This window comes from Bos javanicus, chromosome 16 (genome assembly GCF_032452875.1).
Source record: "Bos javanicus breed banteng chromosome 16, ARS-OSU_banteng_1.0, whole genome shotgun sequence".
Classification (NCBI taxonomy): Eukaryota; Metazoa; Chordata; class Mammalia; order Artiodactyla; family Bovidae; genus Bos; species Bos javanicus.
In genome coordinates this window covers 66,470,263-66,494,416 of record NC_083883.1, presented here as the reverse complement: position 1 = coordinate 66,494,416, position 24,154 = coordinate 66,470,263, and the positions used below count along the sequence as shown (strand labels likewise).

General features: G+C 35.7%; 1 protein-coding gene across 1 annotated transcript in view; it reads left to right on the top strand.

The window, feature by feature from the left end:
* Nucleotides 1-24,154, top strand: part of EDEM3 (ER degradation enhancing alpha-mannosidase like protein 3) — a 78,078-nt gene that overhangs the window by 25,182 nt on the left and 28,742 nt on the right. Inside the window, exons 5-13 of the mRNA XM_061383468.1 lie at nucleotides 3,104-3,216; nucleotides 4,322-4,475; nucleotides 8,096-8,230; nucleotides 12,530-12,635; nucleotides 18,064-18,161; nucleotides 19,496-19,621; nucleotides 19,820-19,903; nucleotides 20,945-21,028; nucleotides 21,553-21,677. Of these exons, the coding sequence (XP_061239452.1) occupies nucleotides 3,104-3,216; nucleotides 4,322-4,475; nucleotides 8,096-8,230; nucleotides 12,530-12,635; nucleotides 18,064-18,161; nucleotides 19,496-19,621; nucleotides 19,820-19,903; nucleotides 20,945-21,028; nucleotides 21,553-21,677 (1,025 nt within the window). The remainder of the gene's footprint in view (nucleotides 1-3,103; nucleotides 3,217-4,321; nucleotides 4,476-8,095; nucleotides 8,231-12,529; nucleotides 12,636-18,063; nucleotides 18,162-19,495; nucleotides 19,622-19,819; nucleotides 19,904-20,944; nucleotides 21,029-21,552; nucleotides 21,678-24,154) is intronic.

The window sequence follows — 24,154 nt, the reverse complement described above, 5'->3', positions numbered from 1 at the left end:
TTCTGCTATGTTAGGAGAAGAGAAAAAGATAAATAGGTATCCCAGGAGACACAAATTGCCACCCTGGGAGAAGCTAAGTGGTGTTATTTATTTATAAGTGTAGCTGGGTGATACACCTCGTGTCTGTCTTGATACAGGGGAGTGAGTGAGGGGCAGTAGCTGTGTATTAGGAAAGACCATAGGTGGATGTACATTTGTTTCTCATTCTGTCATCTTGGCTTTATCCTTATATACTGGAAGCTCTTCATCATCTCTAAGCTCTTACTGATTTTTATGAACCTGAACCTCAGATATTCTATGTGTTTTAAAATTTTTTATCAGAAATGAAGGAGAAAATGTGTTTCTAGGCTGCATAACTTCCCTATATTTAGAAGTCTACTGGTCTCTAGTTGAGCAGCCATTATTATAAATAGGTTCTGTTCCTCTTTGAAATTAAACCACTTTGGCAGTGGTTCTCAAAATATGATTCCAGCACTACCAGCATCAGCATCACCTGGCAACTTGTTAGAGATACAGATTGTAGAGCCTCATCCCGGGCCTGTTGAATCAGAAAGTCTGGGAGTAATGCCCAGGAATGTTGTTTTTTTTTTTTAAACAAGCTTCTAGATGATTCTAATATATGCTAAAGTTTTAGAACCACGTGTAATGATGCAGTGCTTTTTAGACTTGTTTGCTACAAATCACCTGGGGATCTGCTAAAATAAAATGCAGGTTGTGATGGAGCAGACTGAAGGCAGGCCCAAGGAAATGTTTTTCTAACAAACTGCCACTTGGTGGTGCTGTTGCTGCTGGTCAGCAGACCACACTTAGAGCACTGTTTGCTGTAACCTGAGTTCTTGCTCCCTGTGGCAGGGAGTACCAGGAAGTGATCATATAATATTAATATGTGACGTTGGCCAAATTATCTAGCTTCTCTGGACCCCTGTTTTCACTTCAGAAGGGCCTAGATTGGATATCTAAGATACCTATTAAGATCTACTTAAGCAGAAGGATTAAAAGAAGTTTGAAAGTTTTTCCTACATTTAGAAGGAATGTTGTACATTTTATCAATACAAGTATTTAATATGTCTAATTTACTCTGTGATCATTTTTTGATTTGTGGTTTCTTTATTTGAAAATAGTAGAGGACATATCACTTGGGACAGGATGCAACCTTATTGTTTTTATTTTGGTCACACCACAATATGTTAAGTAGAACTTCTGTTGTCAGAGTTTGATCTTTCGATTTAAACTCTTGTTCATAATTCTAGACATCTCGTTTCTATTGATTGTAATGAAATCAAACCTAAAACTTTAAATTTACCACTAAAGTCAACGTTACCATGAAATCTACAGAGAGAAAGATACTGAACAGATTGAAGAGGGGAAGGGAAGAGACCTGAATTTGTTCTTTGTCATCAGTTAGGAGCTTAAGAAACCCATCAACTAATGGAGCTGTTAGAATGAATTTTTAGCTAATTATGGACAAAACTCTCATTTTTATTCTTCTTTGAAACAGGTAGTGTAGGTACTATTCTTGGGAGAAATTCTCAGGAGATAGTCTTTGAAAGAATAAGATGAACAGAATTATATTAAAAAGATGTGCGTGTGTGTGAGGAGTGAGTAGAACAGTTGTATCTCCCAGAAGTGATACAGGTCTTTGTACATTCACATTTGTGTCTTCAGAATTTACATGGACTTTGAGACTGAGAAAGAAAAGCACTCAATTTAAAATCAGGTTTTATATTATATTACACTCAAGGCTTACTCTAAATTTTACTTAAACTTTAGTCACTCTTATGTTTTATGCCTAAATTCGAATTAAAAAAATTTTTATTTCCTTTTGGCTGTGCTAGGTCTTCATTGCTGTGCACGAACTTTCTTTGCTTTAATTGTGGCGAGTCGGGGCTGCTGTTTGTTGCGGGGCACAGACTTCTCATTGCCATGCCTTCTCTTATTGCAGAGTGCAGACTAAGTGCTTGGGCTTCAGTAGTTAGGGGGAAAACAGCTCCTTAGTTGTGGCTCCCGGACACTAGAGCACTGGCTTAGGAGTTGGGGTGCATCAATTTAGTTGCTCCTTGGCATGTGGAATCTTCCCAGACCAGGGATCAACCCTACATTCACAGGCAGATTCTTAACCTCTGGACCACCAGGGAAGTCCCTAGATTAGGATTTTTAGTGAAGTATCAGATCAGATGAGAAAACACTATAAAATATTATCAAACAAGAAGATTAAACAGTCAAGTAAAGGAAAACTACTTTTAATGGACCTGAGATCTAAATAACATCTACTTGTGCAACCTTAATTTAGACTGAAAAATCGACACAACCTGTGTAATGACAGTGACCCTCCTCTGGAGCTCAGTGCAAGCATCCAGAGTTCTTAGCTTCGTCAGGATTATAGACCCTCATGGTAATAATGGTAATAATAGATAGTAATGGTATCAAGCACTTACTAAATCAGGTGCTCTACTAAAAGTGCTTTACATGCATTACCTCATTTAGGAAAATAAACCTCTGAGGATAGGTATTTCCTCTTTTTATAGATGAAAGAACAGCCTCAGAGATGAGACTAAGGAACCAGAATTCAAATCCGAGCTTGTTCTTTAGCCCAACATTGCACTGCCTCCTCAGTTAGGGGCCTTGATGTCCAAGGGGTGAAGATGGCAAGCGTTGTATGGTTTAGGATCAATTGATCATTCCCTGGAGGATGTGCTTTCTTCCGAGACTAAGCGAGTTTTAAAATGATATTTGACGAATAGGGTGGGTTTTGTTTTGTTTGACTTGGGAAGCAAGTCCCAGTAGAGTCCACCTCTTGCAGCTCTAGGTCATGGGTTATACACACCAGCTAACAGTTCTGATGATGATTGTTTTCAAGTCCTAATGATTTTTCAGTGTGTCTAAAAAAAAGAAGTATATAAAGATTCCTTGCAATATAAATAGGTATTTAATCTTTTTCAGTTTTAGATAGTATCACATTTTTATAATATGCTTAAGGGAAACATTTTTTCTGTTATTTTTTATAATCTTAAGGTATTAACTTGCTATTAGTAGCTCATTCTGAGGATATTTCTCTATGTCTTGGTTGAAAATAACTTTACTTTAAATAATTTTCTTCTCCTAGGTATTAAATAAAACTAAAGAATTTGAAGATGCAGTGAGAAAAGTTTTAAGAGATGTTAACTTAGATAATGATGTAGTTGTATCAGTCTTTGAAACAAACATCAGAGTTCTTGGGTAAGTATGTGAGATACTAAACTCTGATTTTAATAACAGAAGAATAAGGGTATACTCTTTATTTCTTGGTGGTAGTAAAGCAAGAAATTTCTTACATTTAAAAAATAAAAGGTGTGATACTGTAAAACACAGAGACTGCGGAATGACCCTGCTATATGTGTGGCACAGTCAGCAACAAGCTTTGGAAATAGTTGCAGACTCAAATCAAAGGTAATCCTTGTATGTTGTTAAAAAAGGACTGACAGCAGGTCAAGTATTTGCATATAAGCTACATCACAGTTTTTTTGTCAGTTTATCTATTTTACTAACCTTAACACTTCTTCAAGCCAAACTGAATTTATAGGATTACCTTTGAACTAACAGTTTGAAATATTCTTGGAACACAGGAAGTGCAGGATTTATTAATTCACGTTTCAACATTATTACATTTTTATATTTAATGGTTATTTTTGTGTTACTGTAACTCATTTCCTTTTGTCACACAGGCAAAGTGAGTCTATTCATCAGTTAAATTTAAAAAATAGTTTTTTAGCTTTTCACAGAGTTTATTAATCTATTACATTTAATAAAGTGGGGAATTTTTGTTAATGTTACACTAAAAGTCAAGAGATTTCAGGGTGCTGTAATTAAAATTTGTTAAAATCAAATGTGTTAAACTTATTAAGATAAATGATTCTAGGTTGTTTTTTAAGAAAATGTACGGTATTTAAGAATGCCAAACCCTTTCATCGTTGTTTAGTCGCTCAGACGTGTCTGACTCTTTTTCAACCCTGTGGACTGTAGCCCACCAGGCTTCTCTCTCCATGGGATTTTCCAGACAAGAATACTGGAGTGGGTTGCCATTCCCTTCTCCAAGGGCCAAACCTTTTACAACAGTTACAACATTTGATTCTTTTTTTTTTTTTCATACCGGCCATGATTTAATAATGGTTTTTATAATGGTTTGCCACAAACTGAGTAGCCAGAGTTAGGTAAGAAATTATGTTCTTCTGTGATTGTTCCTTATATACTCTAAATTGTTGGTAGCAAGATACCCACATCTGTTTAGGTGATGATATGTAAGTATGTGTACAATGTGACTAATGTTTCATCTCTCTGGTTGTAGGGGTCTTTTGGGTGGACACTCACTGGCAATCATGCTGAAAGAAAAAGGCGAGTACATGCAGTGGTACAATGATGAGCTTCTCCAAATGGCAAAGCAATTGGGCTACAAACTTTTACCAGCTTTCAATACTACCAGTGGCCTTCCTTATCCAAGAGTAAGTAATTCTGAAAAATATGGCAGCCTTTGTATACTTCTTTGCTGTTTTGAAAGAATCCATTTTTGTGATCCAGCCATTGTTCCTTACCTGCTTGAGGCCGGAAAAATAATTGCTTCAAGCTCTATAACAAATTTATATGAACATTTTGGTTAATTTGCATTTGAATGGTGTGAGAATTTAGATTTGTTAAAACTTTTTGTGTCATTGCATAAGGTTATGCTGCAGAAGGAAGAAACAAATGCCAGACTAGAATTTGGGCCCAGAATTATTGTGCAGACGATGTGGTGGAAGCAGTAGAGTAGGTGTTCACTCTCCAGAGGAGAGGATATTGAGAGAATACAGGACAGAGGGGAATGAGGAAGCACAGCAGTGAAAAGGAGATTGTGCGGAGACTTAGGAGGAGAACCGCAACATAGCGTATGGTATTAAAAATACTAAAAAAAAGTTTCAGAAGGAGACGTTCCAGCAAACATTAGGATAATTAGGGGTAAACAGAGCCTTGAAGGATCTAACGTGGCAGAATAAAGGGGAAGAAGGATTCGACATAGGTGAAAGAATAGGGACATTCATTTTAAGATTTCCTCTATGTTTGTAGTTAAGGAGAGTTGGCAGCACAAGCACAGTCAGTTGAGGGAGTTTTTATTATTATTTATTTATTTGGCTGCATTGGGTCTTTCATTGCAGTCCATGGGCTCTTCGGTGTGGCAGGGTAGCTTCTTTCTAGTGGCAGGCCGACTCAGTAGTTCCAGCTTGCAAGCTTAGTTGCCCCGCAGCATGGGTGCCTCAACCACGGAGTGAACCTTTGTTCCCTGCGTTGCAATTGCAAGGTCGATTCTTAACCACTGAACCACCAGGGAAGTCCTAGGAGTTATCCCCCCGCTCCCCGCCCGCCCACCCAAGAAAATTTTATATTTAAGGCAGAGGGAAAGGAGCTATTGAAGATGGGAAGAACTCTCTCCTGATATATTTCATTCTTTATTATTAATAACAGTATTATTCTTTCCTTCTTACCTGGGCCAGACATCTCAGCCATTACCAAACTCTGTTTATTTTATTTCTTACCGTTGCTTTATTGTTGAAACTAATATAATTGTATTCATAAACTATTATAAATGTATATTTTACTCTTCTCTCTCTAGTTTTTGCTTCAGAGACTTAAAAATTAATCTTACTAAGGCATGATTTTTATCAAATTGCCCTCAGAAATTTACTGACTCTGCCTTTTGCACTGAATGTCCTTTAACTTCCAGGTTTCTTTCTGGTTTGGCAGTCAACTTTCTTTCTGAGGTTCTTTCATACCCGTACCCCAATGAAATGCATGCTCTGTTTCAGACAAAATAATCTGTTTGTGTTTTTCAAAACACCGAGGGAGTTCTTTGGAGAAGGCAATGGCACCCCACTCCAGTACTCTTGCCTGGAAAATCCCATGGACGGAGGAGCCTGGTGGGCTACAGTCCATGGGGTCGCGAAGAGTCGGCCACGATTGAGCAACTTCACTTTCACTTTTCACTTTCATGCACTGGAGAAGGAAATGGCAACCCACTCCAGTGTTCTTGCCTAGAGAATCCCAGGGACAGAGGAGCCTGGTGGGCTGCCATCTATGGGGTCGCAGAGTCAGACATGACTGACATGACTTAGTAGCAGCGGCAGCAGGGAGATTTTGGTTTTGTTTTTCATTTCCAAACCTTTAGGCTTGCTATAATAACTTCTCTACCGATATAAATAAGACTCATTTCCTCCATCAGGAAATCTCTGGAGATCCAGCGTGATAGTATATGCTTTTCAAACTGGAGGTCGCAGCCCATTCGTTTACCCATTAATTTAGTGGATCGCGAAAACATCTTTTTTGTTGTTTTTGTTTAAGAAACAGACTAGTATTAAATTTCTATCTAGTCTGTGATATTTTTAAATAGCTCATCTGTGAATATCCTTATACACATCTTTTTTACTTATTTCTTCCTAAGGATAAATTACTAGAAGAAAAAACAAAAAAGCCATAAAATAGGGAATGCTTTTTAAGGCTTTGTGTGCTTATTGACCAGTTGTTCTTCAGAAGGGTTCTACTTTACACTTCCTATACTGCTGCCCACACTGTCTGTTATCTCTCTTCAGCCAATTTGTGCTTCCCTGATAGCTCAGCTGGTAAAGAATCCTCCTGCAATGCAGGAGATCCCTGTTCAATTCCTGGGTTAGGAAGATCTGCTGGAGAAGGGATAGGCTACCCACTCCAGTATTCTTAGGCTTCCCTTGTGGCTCAGCTAGTAAAGAATCCGCCCGCAGTGCAGGAGACCTAGGTTTGAAACCTGGGTTGGGAAAATCCCCTGGAGGAGGGCATGGCAACCCACTCCAGTATTCTTGACTGAAGAATTTCATGGACTGTATAGTCCACGGGGTTGCAAAGAGCTGGACACGACTTTCAGTTTCACTTTTAGCCAATTTAATGAGGAAAAAATGGAAACGTTCTAATTTGAAATTTCTTTTGCTTGTATGGTTTAAAATTTGAAATCTATTTGCTTATTAGTGTGGCTTAAACTTTCTTGTTAATTTTTTTGTTTCCTTAGAATATTAAAATTGAAATCAAAATTATTTTAAACCATCTAAATGTTTAGTTAATTGAATTTACTTTTAGTAAATATTTTTAGTTTTTATTATAAGTGGAGGTGCTGAATTTAGAAGAATCTAGCTGTTCTTCACTTTTGTTATAACATGAGAAGCAGATAAGAAATTGAAACAGAAGCTACTAAGGTCATTATCATAAAACAGTCATATTACTTGCTTATCCTCAGAAGTATCAATATAATTTTAAAAATTATTTTTTTAGAAGAGGACTACAGGTAGAAAATAACTACCTTCCCATCCTTCTTAAATATAATTAGTAAATACTGCTTTTGCTCATGAAAATTAGTACAATCAACCTCTCTTGGATATGAATACATAATTGATAATATTTGCAACAGTGGTTTTAACACAGAAGTATTTGCTGGACAGAAATGCTCTTGAGCAGTTAATGGTTATTTAAAAACCTAGAGCTCATTTCTGGTCAGCTTGGTTCAAGTTTATATTGTGGTGTTATTTGGCTGGTTGAAACATTTTTCTTTGTGTTATTTGTTAGTCTGTCAGCAAGGTAACATACTCTATATTTCAAAACTTTAAAACCTGTGAATAAAATTTTAATCTTCTTTTAAATATATACTATGCTTAGTTTTTTCTCTATGAAAGACTAATACTAATACTTTTTCACAGATTCTCAGTTAAACCTCAATTTGTTTTAGGATTGGAATAGTTTCCTAATTTGGTACTGACTAGTTGAAACTGTCCAGAGAACACGATTGTTATAGCAAGTGTTTGCTTTGTATAATTATTATATTGATACTGAATTTTGATACCCTTGAAGAAGAAGTTAAGTGAAAACTTACTTATCCCATGAATAGTATGTGCTTACAGTGTACTTCCCTAGATGGTAATTGGAAAGTCACAAAGATCAGCAGATAAAATTTCAGAGTTATTTTATTAGTTATTCTCATGATCTGATTAGAGTCTCAATTGAAAAATGGTTTCTTATCCAGAAATCATTGTCTCTTGATAATCACTAATGATAATCTTCTGATTTTATTTAGATCAATTTGAAGTTTGGTATAAGAAAACCAGAAGCTCGGACAGGTACTGAGACTGATACCTGTACAGCCTGTGCAGGCACCTTGATCCTTGAGTTTGCTGCTCTAAGTCGATTCACAGGAGCGACGATATTTGAGGTTTGCTTTTCATAGTTTGGTCTCCCGGGTATTGGCATAAATAACTACTTTATAGCTTTTCTTTGTTGATCAAGTATTAAGAGAATCAATTGGAGGATTTCTGTTATCTTAGTGAACATTTTGTCTAAATTACAGTACATAGTTTTTAATTGTGAAAAGCACAATTAAAAAAGAAAGTACAACTTTGCATTTTATTCACAAATTGTAACTTTTTACTTTTATTCTTAGAAAATGCCTTAGCTGTATTACTTATGAAATTTGATGTTACAGATGTCTTGTATGAAATACTGTGTTGCTTTGTTTTATTGTTAGACTTCTGTGTAGTCTACTGCATTTCTGAAAACTTCACTAATCTTCTAAAACATAGTGAAATTTTTGCACTTTCCTTCATTGAGAGTCTTATCTGTAAGTTTGTTTACTTCAGCGGAAATATCATTCATTATCCAAAGACTTAATATCCTCCAAATAGTTTGTTGTGAACTAGCTATGTCTCACACTTTTTTATTTTAGCTAATTATTTAACCATGTCATTGGAGTGCAATAGTAACAGCCTATGTTCAAACATATGACTTAGAATTATTTCAGATTCAGCAAATGATGCACATAGAATAAGCAGAAATAGGAACTGTATAATTCTAGTATTTAGAGACATTAGGTCTGAGTATACATAAAACAGGGCTTCCCTCATAGCTCAGTTGGTAAAGAAATTTGCCTGCAATGCAGGAGACCTGGATTTGATTCCTGGGTCAGGAAGATACCTTGAGAAGGAAATGGCAATCCACTCCAGTATTCTTGCCTGGAAAAATCCCATGGACAGAGGAGCCTGACAGGCTACAGTCCAAGGGGTCGCAAGAGTTGAACACGACTTAGCGACTAACCACCATACATAAAACAAGTTTAATGGTCTTTGTGTGGATGTATGTTCAAAGTATCTTCCATTCAGTTCAGTTGCTCAGTTGTGTCCAACTCTTTGCGACCCCATGAATCGCAACACACCAGGCCTCCCTGTCCGTCATCAACTCCCGGAGTTCACTCAGACTCACGTCCATCGAGTCAGTGATGCCATCCAGCCATCTCATCCTCTGTCACCCTCTTCTCCTCCTGCCCCCAATCCCTCCCAGCATCAAAGTCTTTTCTAATGAGTCAGCTCTTCGCATGAGGTGGCCAAAGTACTGGAGTTTCAGCTTTAGCATCATTCCTTCCAAAGAAATCCCAGGGCTGATCTCCTTCAGAATGGACTGGTTGGATCTCCTTGCAGTCCAAGGGACTCTCAAGAGTCTTCTCCAACACCACAGTTCAAAAGCATCAATTCTTCTGCGCTCAGCTTTCTTCACAATCCAACTCTCACATCCATACATGACCACAGGAAAAACCATAGCCTTGACTAGACGGACCTTTGTTGGCAAAGTAACGTCTCTGCTTTTCAATATGCTGTCTAGGTGGGTCATAACTTTCCTTCCAAGGAGTAAGCGTCTTTTAACTTCATGGCTGCAGTCACCGTCTGCAGTGATTTTGGAGCCCCCAAAAATAAAGTCTGACACTGTTTCCCCTGTTTCCCCATCTATTTCCCATGAAGCAATGGGACCGGATGCCATAATCTTCGTTTTCTGAATGTTGAGCTTTAAGTCAACTTTTTCACTCTCCTCTTTCACTTTCAGCAAGAGGCTTTTTAGTTCCTCTTCACTTTCTGCCATAAGGGTGGTGTCATCTGCATATCTGAGGTTATTGATATTTCTCCTGGCAATCTTGATTCCAGCTTGTGCTTCTTCCAGTCCAGCATTTCTCATGATGTACTCTGCATAGAAGTTAAATAAGCAGAGTGACAATATACAGTTTTGATGTACTCCTTTTCCTATTTGGAACCAGTCTGTTGTTCCATGTCCAGTTCTCACTGTTGCTTCCTGACCTGCATATAGGTTTCTCAAGAGGCAGGTCAGGTGGTCTGGTATTCCCATCTCTTTCAGAATTTTCCACAGTTGATTGTGATCCACACAGTCAAAGGCTTTGGCATAGTCAATAAAGCAGAAATAGATACTTTTCTGATATTCTCTTGCTTTTTCGATGATCCAGTGGATGTTGGCAATTTGATCTCTGGTTCCTCTGCCTTTTCCAAAACCAGCTTGAACATCAGGAAGTTCACGGTTCGTGTATTGCTGAAGCCTGGCTTGGAGAATTTTGAGCATTACTTTACTAGCGTGTGAGATGAGTGCAATTGTGCGGTAGTTTGAGCATTCTTTGGCATTGCCTTTCTTTGGACTTCCCTGGTGGCTCAGATGGTAAAGTGTCTGCCTACAATGCGGGAGACCCAGGTTCAATCCCTGGGTTGGGAAGATCCTCTGGAGAAGGAAATGGCAACCCACTCCAGTACTCTTGCCTGGAAAATCCTATGGACAGAGGAACGTGGTAGGCTACAGTCCATGGGGTCACAAAGAGTCGGACACGACTAAGCGACTTCACTTCACTTCTTTGGGATTGGAATGAAAACTGACCTTTTCCAGTCCTGTGGCCACTGCTGAGTTTTCCAAATTTGCTGGCATATTGATTGCAGCACTTTCACAGCATCATCTTTCAGGATTTGAAATACCTCCACTGGAATTCCATCACCTCCACTAGCTTTGTTCATAGTGATGTTTTCTAAGGCCCACTTGACTTCACATTCCAGGATGTCTGGCTCTAGGTGAGTGATCACACCATCGTGATTATCTTGGTCGTTAAGATCTTTTTTGTACAGTTCTTCTGTACAAAGTATCTTAAGAACAGGTTAATCTTATTTTGGTTAATTTTTATTCTTTAACTTGCTGGCTAATATTTTTCCTTCATTAAAAAAAATGTCATTCTTTACATCCTTTCTACTTTAATTTGACCTGTAAACTCTGAGATGCATTTACACTTGAGGAAAGTGAGACTCAAAGATGCTTGACTAGTGGGTGAAGGAGTGGAACCAGAATTAGAATCCATGACTTTCTGAATTCAAAGCCCAGCCTCTTTCCACTGGGTTATTTTATATTTTAAAACAATGCTTTTTCTTCAGCTTCTTGAATGTGATTTATTATGGAAGAAGCAACCTCATGCAGTTGACAGAGACTCAAACTAATACACGTCTGGTAAACTACAGTCTGAGGCCAAATCAAGCCACTGCCTGTTTTTCTAAACAAAGTTTTATTGTAACAGAGCCAGCTCATTTATTGATTTTTGTCTATGGCTGTATTTGTGCTACAGTGACTGAGTTGAGTAATTGTGACAATGACTGTCAAACCCATAATGCCTAAAATACTGTCTGGCCCCTGTCAGAAAAAGTTTGTTGACCTTTGGTCTGATATATATGAAGAGCTCTGAATTCTCACATCATTAATAGCTGTCCTGTAGTCTAGTTTTAAACTTTGGTTAAATTGTTGATTTCACTGGTCCTGTTTCTTTAGCTATAAGATAGGAATAGGGAAATGTAATCTTTATGAAATTTTTTCAGCTCTGAAATTACACGATTAAGTAAAGTTGCAATCTGCTTTGTTTTAAAAATTCAGCATAAATAGATTGAGTCAAGAATGAAAACTATTTTATACCCTGTTCTTAAATCTGCAGAGTGACAAATTGGTTTAATGATTTCTTTTATAGAAGTACTTCTGCAGTGCTCAGTAGATTCATGCTCTGAAATTAATTTTAACTTAATTCTTTTGTACGTGTTCTTTGTTTTTTTAACATCTTTTCATCCAAAGCCAAGAATTTAATCAGAAATAATTTAGTGTCCAAGGGATAATAATAAATGAAAAAAGAGAAAAATGTTATTATAAGGTTATAATTTTGGTACTGTTAAATGAATGCTAGTTGCTTTACTTACTCTTCACCAGCGAAGTTGCCTGCTATTTAAAATGTAGGATTTGAAATGCCTATTCTGTTTCAGAGATGGCATACTAACTTGGAAATTCTTTTTCAGTTTTGTGAATGAGAGTATCTAAGGAGATTTTCACTTTGCATTAAAAGATAGAAATTATTTTAATATATGCCAACTGTTTTTATTTCAATAATTCCTGTGTGTAAATGTGGACCTATACTACAAGAGTAGATGAACAAGGATGGTCTCAAAGTGAGATCATTGGCACTAAATAGCATTTTTAGAGTCATTCTTTCTAACTAGACTCAATTAGCTGAAAGAGCCAGTATTTTTGACTTGTAAAGAAATTTAATGTATAAGTGATCATCTTTGGAATTTTACTTAATCCTAAAAGTATGCTATAGGCCTTTAAATTTTTGTTTGGCAAAGATATACAATTCTTCACGTATGCTTTTCTTTTTTTATTATAGGAATATGCAAGAAAAGCTCTTGATTTTCTCTGGGAGAAAAGACAGAGAAGTAGTAATTTAGTGGGTGTGACTATAAATATTCATACTGGAGACTGGGTACGAAAAGGTATGTAAGTGGGACTTTTCAAATTAAACCTTCACATTCTAAAAATGGTTGGGAAATAAAGGATTTTTATTTGTTAAAATAGTCTTTATGACATTATAAAGCATAATTTCTCACAAGATTGCTGGAATTTTAACAAATGTAGCCAAATTTTCTTCCTTGGTGCCAAATAATAGCACACTTATTCCAGATAGCTTAATATCCTATTTCATACCTTATAGCATTATAAATGAAACAATACAATAATTTCTTTGAGAACCAGAGGAACAGAATACCTTAACCATCTCACATCAAAGTGTAATTAAGTGGAAATCTATATTTAATAATAGTATCATCAATCTTTTTTTTTCTTACCGCCAGAAATTGTGTATAGCATGGTAACTAAGAGCATAGACCCCGAAACCATATTTTTGGAATTCAAGTCATGTGATCTTGGGCAAAATATGTAACCTTTGTGTGCCTCTGTATCTGTGAGAATGAGAATAATAGTACTTACTTCATAGAGTTATTATGATTTTGTTGTGTTGATTTCTGTTTTTTGTGTTTTTTTAAATAATTTTTATTGGAGCAAAATTTTTATTATATAGTTGATTTACAGTGTTGTGTTTTTGCAGTACAGAGTTATTACAATTAAATGAGTTAATCTCGGGAAGATCCCCTGGAGTAGGAATAGGCTCAGAGTTTAAAGTGTCTGCCTCCAATGCGGGAGACCCGGGTTCGATCCCTGGTTCAGGAAGATCCCCTGGAGAAGGAAATGGTATTTCCCGCTCCAGTATTCTTGCCTGGAGAATCCCATGGACGGAGAAGCCTGGTAGGCTACAGTCCATGGGGTCGCAAAGAGATGGACACAACTGAGTGCAGACACACACACACACACACACACACACACACACACACACGGGGTCGCAAAGAGTTGGACACAACTGAGTGCAGACACACACACACAGACACACACACACACGCACAAGCACTTAGAACAGTGCCTGGCATATGCTACGCTTACTATGAGGTAAATGCTCACTAATGTGGTTTTAATTCTTTTAATTAAAAATTTCACTTTTGGGAATCTGCTTGAGGAAACAGTATAAAAGGTAGAAAATCGTTTGTTCCCAAAGATGTTTATCACATAAAATTATTTGTAGTGGTGGAAAACTTGAAAACAGACTAAATGATCATCAGTAAAGAGTAGCATCAATATTGAGAATTATTTTACATCAGTGTTGGAGTAGTAAGTTATTAAATTGAGTTGGATCAGGGGACAAAACATATAACAATGTTTTATGAATAAACAGGATGTAAAATCATATAAAAATATGATCTTTATAAGACAACCCTATAAAACAGGCATAAATAAATGAAAGTACACTGGACTGTTACTAATGAGATTTGTTTATCTTATTTATACATTTCTCTGTTTCTAAAGGCTTATGTATAAAATAAAAAATAATTGCCTATATTTAAGTAAATGAAATATAAATATTAATTTGAACATATTAAAATTATTGCCTCTATTCAATACTGTCTGAAAAATTTCAAAGTGTTATCTAAATGGTCCTTTCCTGAAACTGATCTGAATCGTGGCTTCAGAATTGTGCAGTTTTTCTTAATTCACTCTCATCATTGGTCCATGCATGGCTCATTTTATTTAGTTCATTTTTAATAATATATTAAGTACTCACAGATAGACTGACCATCCGTTATAAAAATAGCTAACTTGACAATATACTGCTTCTGCTTATGGTCCTCAACTCTCCACACCTTTGTAATCTCGTACCTCGGTAATCCCATATGTCTGCCTCTAACTGAAATACCCATCATTCTCATCTTGTATCGCTCAATCCCTTGCTTTCCTTTTATACATTTTAATGCATCCACATGTATTCCTTAATGTACATAGTTTTGTTTTATTTTTAACTTATAAAACGGCATCATGTCATATGAGACCTTTTGAGATTTTTCACCTAAAATTATATTACTGAAATTCTTGCACATTGTTGCATGATGTAGTTCATTCTGTTCTGACTGCTACATAATACTTTATTGTGTGAATAAACCATGGATTTGTAAGCATTTAGGTTGTTTCTAGGATTTTACTCTTGTGAACCCTAATGCTGTGAGTGTTTTTGTGTTTCTTCTGTTGTACATGTATAAAAGTTTCTCTTGTCTGTATATCTAGGTAGAATTTTTAGATCATAGACTAAGTTAAAGTTCAATGATGGGAGATATGTCAGATTGTTTGCTAAAGTTGTTTCCACTTTGTACCACTTTGTACTTTCACCAGCAACACAGAAGAGATCCTGTGGGTTAGCATCCTCTCCAGCACTTTGTATTGTCACACTCCAAGATTTGCCAGTCAAATGACTGTGTAGACGATTTCCCATGGTGACGCAATTTGTATTTCTTTGAACACTGATGATGTTGAACACGTCCTCATATTTATTGGCTATGTGTTTCCTTTGTTAAAAAAAATGGATATTCTTACATTTTTGTCTATTTTCTACTTAGTTACTTGTTCTTTTAAAAAATTAATATTGATATTTATATGATACTTATGATCTGTGTGGTACCTATCCTTTGAAATTTATTAAGGTTTTCTTTTTGGCCTAGAACATGGTCAGCTTTCACTTGTGCTTAAGAAAAAAATGTGTGTTTTCTAATTGTTGGATATAGAGTTCTATATATGTCAATTTTCTGAGTGAATAATGTGCAGTTCCTTGCTAATTTTGTTTGCTTGACATATTAAGGAAGGTTGATAACATTTCTGACAATGTACACCTATTAGTATCTCCCTGTAGTTGTATTTTTTGCTTTATATATTTTGTTGGCTGCATTAATTTAAAATTGCTCTCTCTTCATAGTTGAACCTTTCATCATTATGTAGTGATCATCTCTAATAATACTCTGTTAAAGTCTTTTTAGTCTGTTAGTAATACAGCTATGTCAACTTTATTTTGCTTAATATTTCCTTGATAGGTCTTTTTCTGCTCTCTTTCAATCTTTGCAGATGCTCATGCTATAAGTGTTACTCCTGTAAAATTTATAGATTTAAAAAATCTTCTTGTCAGTCTTTGTCTTTTAATTGGTGAATTTAGTTCATTTATGTTTATTGGCATTTTTAATATATTTGGATTTATTTATACTATGTTAATTATTATTTCAGTTTGTCTCACCTTTTCTGTTTCCTTTTAATCCTTTTGTTTTTAATTGAAACCTGTATTTACCTCCTAGTGAGACATGAACTTCAGCCTGCTCTGCCATTCTTTTGTCCCCCTCAGTTCCAACCCCTCAGCCACTGTTAGTGTTATATAGATATTTAGTTCTTTTTGGTTATGAATGTTTTCTCTTTTTGCTTTTGGTCTTAATGCTGCTCCTCCTCCCTCTTTCATTAAAAATATTCAACTCTAACAAGGTATTTTGTCACCTGTACTTTGTATATTTCTTGCAATATCTCTTAGTTTTGCCTTTCTTCTTGTATAAATATTTATCCCAACCGATTTTCAGTAGCTTTTAATAGCTTCTGAGGCCTTAGATGCCCAACAATAATTTTATTATGCTTTCATATTTGAGAAAGTTTGGGTGTAAATAATCTTCTGTTCAAGTTCTTTCTTCTCAAATCTTTGAAAATACAACTCTGTTATCTTCTTATTGTTCAGTGGCTAAGTCGTGTCCAACTCTTTTGCAACCCCCTGGACTGTAGCCTTCCAGGCTCGTCTGTCCACAGGATTTCCCAGGCAAGAAAAATGGAGTGGGTTGCCATTTCCTTCTCCAGGGGATTTTCTCAACTTAGGGATCAAATGTGTGCCTCCTGCATTGGCAAGTGGGTTCCCTTGTCAAAGGGAAGCCATTGTCTTCTTAAATTTTTTTTTAAAAACCTGTTATTCTGATTTTTATGTTCTTATTTGTGATCTGCTTTTTCTCCAGAAAATTAAGAATATCAAAGGCAGAAAAGTTTCTGAAAATGTAACAATAATTTTAGGTGTAGAATTTTCTTTATTTCTCCTTTTGGTATTCTATGGGCTCTTTTGATTTAAAATCTGTGTTTTTCATTGCTGAAATTTGATTTTTTTTTTTTTAAGATATTTTATCTCTTTCATTTTTATCTCTTTTTGCAATTCCTATTATTACATGTAGTCTTCTGGGTTTGCTGCTTTGTTCCTCAGCTATATCCTAGATGCTGTGTATTCTATCCATTATGGAATTTTCTTATGTTTTTATTCTATAATTTCTTCTCAGTTAAAAATTTCTTGTTTTGTATTGCTAATCTTTTTCCTGTCTCTTTAATGTGTTTATTAGACTAATTTTAAATCTTGGTTTGCCTGTTTTAATATTTTGTACCTCTGATAAACTCTTACTCCAGTACTTTCTTATTTTTAAAAAGTCATGCATCTTAAATGTTTTTGTTCTATAAGTTCATGTTGACTTGTCACCTACTTTGTGGGAAAGATTCCAATTCCTATCAGCCCTAGTTATCATAGGGATGGATTCTGAGAAGTTTTTAAAAATACCAGTGCCTGGACTCCTAGAAATAATGATTTGATTAGCCTGGAGTATGCCCTGGTTATAGGGATTTCTAAGATTATAATTGTAATTATAGCTTAGATTGTCATTTACTAGCCTTAAGGGTTTGAAGGAGAAAAGGTTGGGAAGAGAGTATCTAATATTACTTCCCATCTCTTTTTTATTTCAGTTCCTTACATAGGACTTCTGTGCTGCCCTGATTTTATTCCTGAGGCTGCCTAGAGTGTATGTCTGAGTTGTAGCAGCGGTGGGAGGAGACGTGGTATCTTAAGGCAGTGGTGGTAGAGAAACCAGAGCAAAATTCCAGCAGGTTTTCTGCTGTTCGATCCTTCTATAGTTATGCCTGGCTGCCTTCTGCTCCAGAACTAAGTTCCTCCCCTCCCCATAACCCACCAAGTTTGTACAGTTTTCTTCTTGTTATTTTCTTTCTTTGGTCTTCTGTGATGATCTTGGAGGAAAAAGCCCCCCATTATGCTAGCTTCAGCAATGGAACTGTCACCTCCAAACAGCAGCAGTGTTGTTTTCATATCTGTTATAACTAAAGATTGATGGCTAACTGATAAAGGATCCAGTTAAATTGCATAATAATACCCTCTAGTGCTTCCTCTTTGAAGTTCCTCATTAGAAAATCAGCTTTAAAAAAATTCTTAAAACTAGTATCTCTGGCTTTTAAACAAGACCTCTGTAGCCAATTTTACAAAGCAAGAATTTTTTTTAAACATATAAACTATTATCAGTAAGGGAACCTATTAGACATATAGTAGGGTTAATGTTTCTATAAATATATAACTTTTACTTTTGACAGTTTCCTATTTAGACTAATATTTCATTCTTAGTGTGTTAGTACCTTATACTCTAAAGAATTTTTAAGACTTGTTTAATAAAAAATCACATTTATATGTATTTTCCATAGATAGTGGAGTTGGAGCAGGGATTGATTCATATTATGAGTACCTATTGAAAGCCTATGTCTTGCTTGGAGATGACAGCTTTCTGGAAAGATTTAATACAGTAAGTTGTTCCAATTTTGTATTAATTTTAGAGCCAGTTTATAATTTGTGAGATTTTGATAGAAATTCAGTCATTTGAGTGATACTTTGAAAAGTTATTTTAAAATATATAGTAGTTTTTTTGTCAGTATTCTTGATGTTGGACAGGGACAGGGTAAAAAGCTACATACATTTCAAAAACTAGTTTGCAAAGTAGTTTTTATTTTCATCTATCATCAGAAGTTTTCAAGATTTTCCAGTAAGTAATAAAATACATAGATAAGTTTTACCTAATCTTTTATACAAGGAAGAGAATTTATTGAAGCTAGTTACTAGTTAGCTTTCTCCTTTGTATTCTAATTCTTTTTGGAATAGTTAGGAAGTTTGACTTGGTCCTTGACCACACCAAGTATCGGGGCTTTGGAGACTTGAACAAACCAGTGAGTATTTGTTTCAAAAGCAGGTCTGTAAGTCTTTAAGACTCACAGGCATATTTTTAGGGGTGAAGGAGGAGATTATTGAACCTAATTGGATTGCCTTTGTCTATTATTAAATCAAACTGAAATTAATTAGAATAAACTCATCAACTGTGTCACCACATTCTTTTCAAAATAACTTACCATTTCTTTTCCCTCTCATGAGTTTACTCACATTACTGTGGCATGGTACAATATAGTGGCTAGAAGTATGGGAGCTGTCCTGTCTGGGTTTAAATCCTGGTTGTACCACTGGTTTTGTGATTTGGGGCAAGTAACTTAGATATTTTCCTCTATTCCTTATCCACAGAATGAGAATTAGTTATTTAATTTTTTTCTCAATACTGTTTATTGGGAAGATTAATGAGCTAATACATATGAAATGATTAGAACAGTACTTTAAGATCTAGCTGGTACTCAATAATAGTTAACAAATAATAGATGAGTTAGGGGGAAAACCTAGTAAAAGTCCTAATAAGTCATCAGTTGAATACTTTTAGAAACACTATTATATGTATCATTTATTAGATTATAACAAGATTTTCTTGAGTTGCATGAGGACAGATACTATTTTTTTTGTTGGTTTGTTATCATTCACTGACTCTGACAGCTCAACCTGTTGTTGTCAAGGCTGAGAAATTCTAGGAGAAGATGAAAGAAGGGGAGAAGAATTTTTAAGACCGTAAAAGACAGAGGTAGTGGACCGTAAGAGTGGCAGCACCGATGAGATGCATTAGTTTAGGTAACAATTCCTTAGTAAATTTATTCATATGTAAATTCAGGTTTCATTTCTTCACAGTGCTGTTAATGATATGCTGTATTTAAAACAGTACATCTTTTCTCATCAACTTTCATGAACACATATTGTGACCTTTTTTAGCACTATGATGCCATCATGAGGTATATAAGCCAGCCACCTCTTCTACTTGATGTGCATATCCACAAGCCAATGCTGAATGCTCGGACTTGGATGGATGCTTTGCTTGCCTTTTTTCCAGGTTTGCAGGTAAAAAAAAACAAACTCTTAATTTTCTTAATACTGAAGTAGAATAATTAAGTGTATTTGTGATCTCCAAAACTGAATTATCAAAACAGAGTCACACTCAAATTTGTGTTAACCTGGATTGTTCTGTGTATATAATGATTGCAAATAACATCAACTCATGCTTTACTAGGTTATTTCGTTGTTATTGTTGGTTTTTAGGTCTTAAAGGGAGATATTAGACCTGCTATTGAAACTCATGAAATGTTATATCAGGTGATTAAAAAACACAATTTTCTACCAGAGGTAAGCAGATCATATTTGGAATTCTACTTCAGTCTATAGATTGATAATTTAAAGGTAGAAAATGTCATTTTTAAGATTGGTTCTTTTTTATTTTTCCTGGTTAAATATTTAATACATTTTGGGTTTACACAATGTATGTTTTTCCTTTTCCTTATGTATTAAGAGAAGTCTAGGATAATGCTGACAGTTTATTAATTTAATATTAAAAAAATATTCCAGATTGGTATTTCTCAACCTTTTCTAATCCATACCATTGCATATTATCTCATTCTGGCTTTGACACATACCTGCCAGCTAGGGAGACTTTTGTACTTTTCATTTTCTAAAGTGTATTTTATAAAAACCACATACATTGAATATGCTTTGCTGATCACATGTGCTCCCTGGAAATTTGGAAATGTTAGCTCTTCATGCTGTTTAAGAATTGTTCTCCCTGGTTTTTATATGTTAATAATAAATATTCTTGCTAGCTTGATACTGCAGGATTTTAATAGCATGCCTTTTGGCTTTCCAGAAGTGTACCATAAAAATTTTCCAAATTTGTATATGACCACACGCTCTTTGAGATATCTAAGCATCTCACCAATACAGAAGGTTTCCTGAAGTGTTTGTTTCAAGCCACAGAGGATTTGAGATTCTTATTTAAAAAAGAAAGAAGAAGAGTGCATATGCTAAAATAGAAGTAGGAGGGTGAGGGACTTAATAATTAAGAGGAAAAAGTGGTGAAAAGGAAAAAAAAGAAAACACAATTATGTGGGCCATCAGGACCTGCGTAGTAGCATTACTGAAGTCATAGTTTTTCCTAAGCTTCCTAATAGCCAAAGTCATCATTTAAAAAAGCAATCCCATTTAATTGGTAAAAATAACAGCCTCACAAAAATGAATTGTGATTTTAAGCAATGAAAATTTTCATTTCATAGATTGTTATCAATATTTTAACTATTTTTACTTGTCTGTGATCTAATTTACATACTGCAATATACTCTAGAACTATTTTTTTAAATCATACTTTTATGAATATTTGTATGTTGTTTTGTCTAGGCATTTACCACAGATTTCAGGGTACATTGGGCTCAACATCCGTTAAGGCCAGAATTTGCAGAAAGTACCTACTTCTTGTATAAAGTAAGCTAATTTAACTCTCTTTTTGCTATTTAGCCCTCATTCTCTATTGGATAACTCACTATCTTATAATAATCGTATTGGGTTTTCAAAATTCTTATATAGTGTTATAATGGTTGGATAGATCATGGTTCTTATTCATCTAGTTCATAGAGTATTGAAAGATGCAAGAATTGACTTCTAAGCTTTATGCCTTTTCAAAACGTTTGTTAAACATTGCATTAAAGAGAAATTTTATACTCTAGAGCTGCTTTCTAAAGCGTGTCTCTTGCCTTTTTTTGTCAGGCCGCCCTTCTGGGCGTTAGAAATTCCATTTAAAGCCTAAGATGGACAGTTGTGCTGCCTTCCAGTTGTGTGTTTAAGAAACTCATAAAGCAGACGCGTGGCTTATTTTCAGAACCAGGTTCCATGTAACATGTGTTCAGTGCCTGGCGCCCTGTAGGTGCTCGATAAATATTTGATAAATGAATGGTTATATGGTGCATATAAGCTGTGTATATGTATACGTATATTCTCCTTTTTAATAGGCTACAGGAGATCCTTACTACCTTGAAGTAGGGAAAACACTTATTGAAAATTTAAATAAATATGCTAGAGTGCCTTGCGGATTTGCTGCCATGAAGGATGTTCGTACTGGAAGTCATGAGGACAGGTAAAACAATTCCTAACCTCCCCTTTCCTCAGGGTAACTCTGAAACAACACAAAATATGATTCTTAGCCTTCAGATAAGCTTAATGCTTTTACAAGGGTATTTGAAGATGTAAATCTTAGTTCATTGTGCTTACTTTTTTTTTTTTTTTAACTCTCTTAAATAGGCTTATTTTAAATTGTTTGAAAGTTTGTATTTTTGCCATAGTGACTGGCATATAGTAAGTGCTCAAATGATTTTTAAATAGATGAATAAGTGATTGTTAAACATCAGAACCTTGGTCTTTGGAGTATTAGGAAAGTTGGAGTTTTCTTCTTTGTTAATAGTTTTTTCTATTATGTAAAATGTTAGAAATCATCAAGGTGATGGTGCATGATCTAAATGATGATTCCTGTTCAGTCAAAAGCATTGTGGTTACTGTGTATATTCTTATTCTGTTGTTGATTTGGAGGGCTGTGGAGGATTGTTGGCAGGTTATATTTTATTGGATGCTGGATAGATGTAGATGACGTGGAGCATTCAAGATACAAAAAGCATGCTTTGGTTAATGTGAAAGTCACTAAGATTCCAGTTATTCCAGGATCATTCAATTTGGTTGTTTTAACTGCTCAGAACATAGCAACATGTCTAAATGAACATTAAAATTTGTTCATTTGGTTAGCAAATGTTCATTCCACAAATATTTACTAAAATGTGTTATGTGCCAGAGTTATACTAGTTTTTGAAGATTACAGATAAACAAATTTGTCCTTTCTATCTTTGAATCATTGGGGTAGGCAGATAAACAGGCTTTAAAGTATTGTGTTCGTGCTATGGAGCATATTAAAGGGATGTGAAATGCAGAGTGGAATGTGATAGTTACTTAAAGGTTTCTAGAGCATCTCATGTCCTGAAGGATCAGGACTAGAAAAAGGAAAGTGGTAAAAGGAGTTCCCAGTGGAGGAACTAGGAACAGGGGAAACACAACACTCATTGTCTAATCACAGAGTTGTCCCTCAGTCCTTCTCTCAGAGTATTCAGGTAATAGTTGATTAGACTTGAGATCTCCTTCCTTGACCACAGCTGATAAGAAATGGATAGGTTTCTGGAAGCAGGCATACAGAAAACAGCAAGAAATGAAAGCAGATGGCTTGTGTATTTATCTGTAACATTTATTGGCTACTTCCTACATTCTGAGAACTCTTCTAATTAAACACTTTCTATGTTTAATTCCTTTGATCCTTACAACAGCCCTCTGAAGTATAATTTCTGTTATGATCTTCATTTTATAGATGAAGAAACCAAGGCACAGAGAGGTTAGGGAACTTGTCCGAGGTCTCAGAATTAGTTAGATTAATTCTAATCAAGGCAGATAGGCTTTTGACTGTATGCTCTGCTGGCAACTCATTGAAGGAACAGTAATTAACTGTCTACTGTATACCAGATGCTGCTCTTAGGTAAGAGGATGAAAAGACCAATTAGAATTAGTCCCTGCCCTCCTGTGACTTGCAGTAAGTGAGGAAGGTGGGTATAAAAGAATCACAAGTCTTAGTTGCATTCAACTCTATGTGAACCCGTGTAGCCTACCAGGCTCCTCTCCATGGGGTTTTGTAGGCAACAATACTGAAGTGGGTTGCCATTTCCTCCTCCAAGGGATCTTCCTGGCCCAGGGATCGAACCCACATCTCCTGCAAATCTCCTGTGTTGCAGGCAGATTCTTTACTGTGGAGCCCCAGGAAGCCTGATGTGTGCTGAAGTAGAAAGAAAAGTAGCAGGTGGAGGAGTTACAGAGGAAGACATGATTTACTACGTCTAGAGAGTTCCATTTTTTCTAAATTTAGCATTCTTTTTTTTTTTTCTCCTGCTGAATATTCCTTATATGATATTTCTGGATCTCTTATTGTTGCCTTTGTCCCATTCTGATTGTATTATAGAGTGTCTCTTAAAATGTCACATCCAGAATTAACGGTACTCGAGGTGTGCTTGGCCCCCCACACCGTTACCATCTGGGTTCAGCCACGAGATGGGTCATTTTCCGAGGGGCTGACGGGCTTCCTCTCTCTGTCCGCTGTTTTGCACGGTAGCATTGTATCTCTTGGATGCATTTGGTCCAACAAAAGGTTGAGAACTGCTAATCTTCATCATACCATGTTATTAGATGTGCTTTAGATTTTTTCAGCAGGTTTATTATGTTCAACACACAGTGAACTTGTGGCCAGTTGACGTCAGATATTTAACAGTGACTTGCTGACAAATGGGTGTTCTCTATTCTGCTCTTAAAAAGCTGATTTTTTTTTTTTAATTGTAAACTTAGGACTTAATACTTATCCCAGCAAAATTTCATTTTATTGGGTTTTTTTGTGTGTGTATCTAGACCAAAAGGAAGGCTTAAATATCATCTCAGTCATCTAAAATGTATTAGCCAAACAACTGTTTTCAGTGATTTGGGGTTTAGATAAGTATGCTGTAAGAATTTCCATCTAATACTCTGCATTTGGTT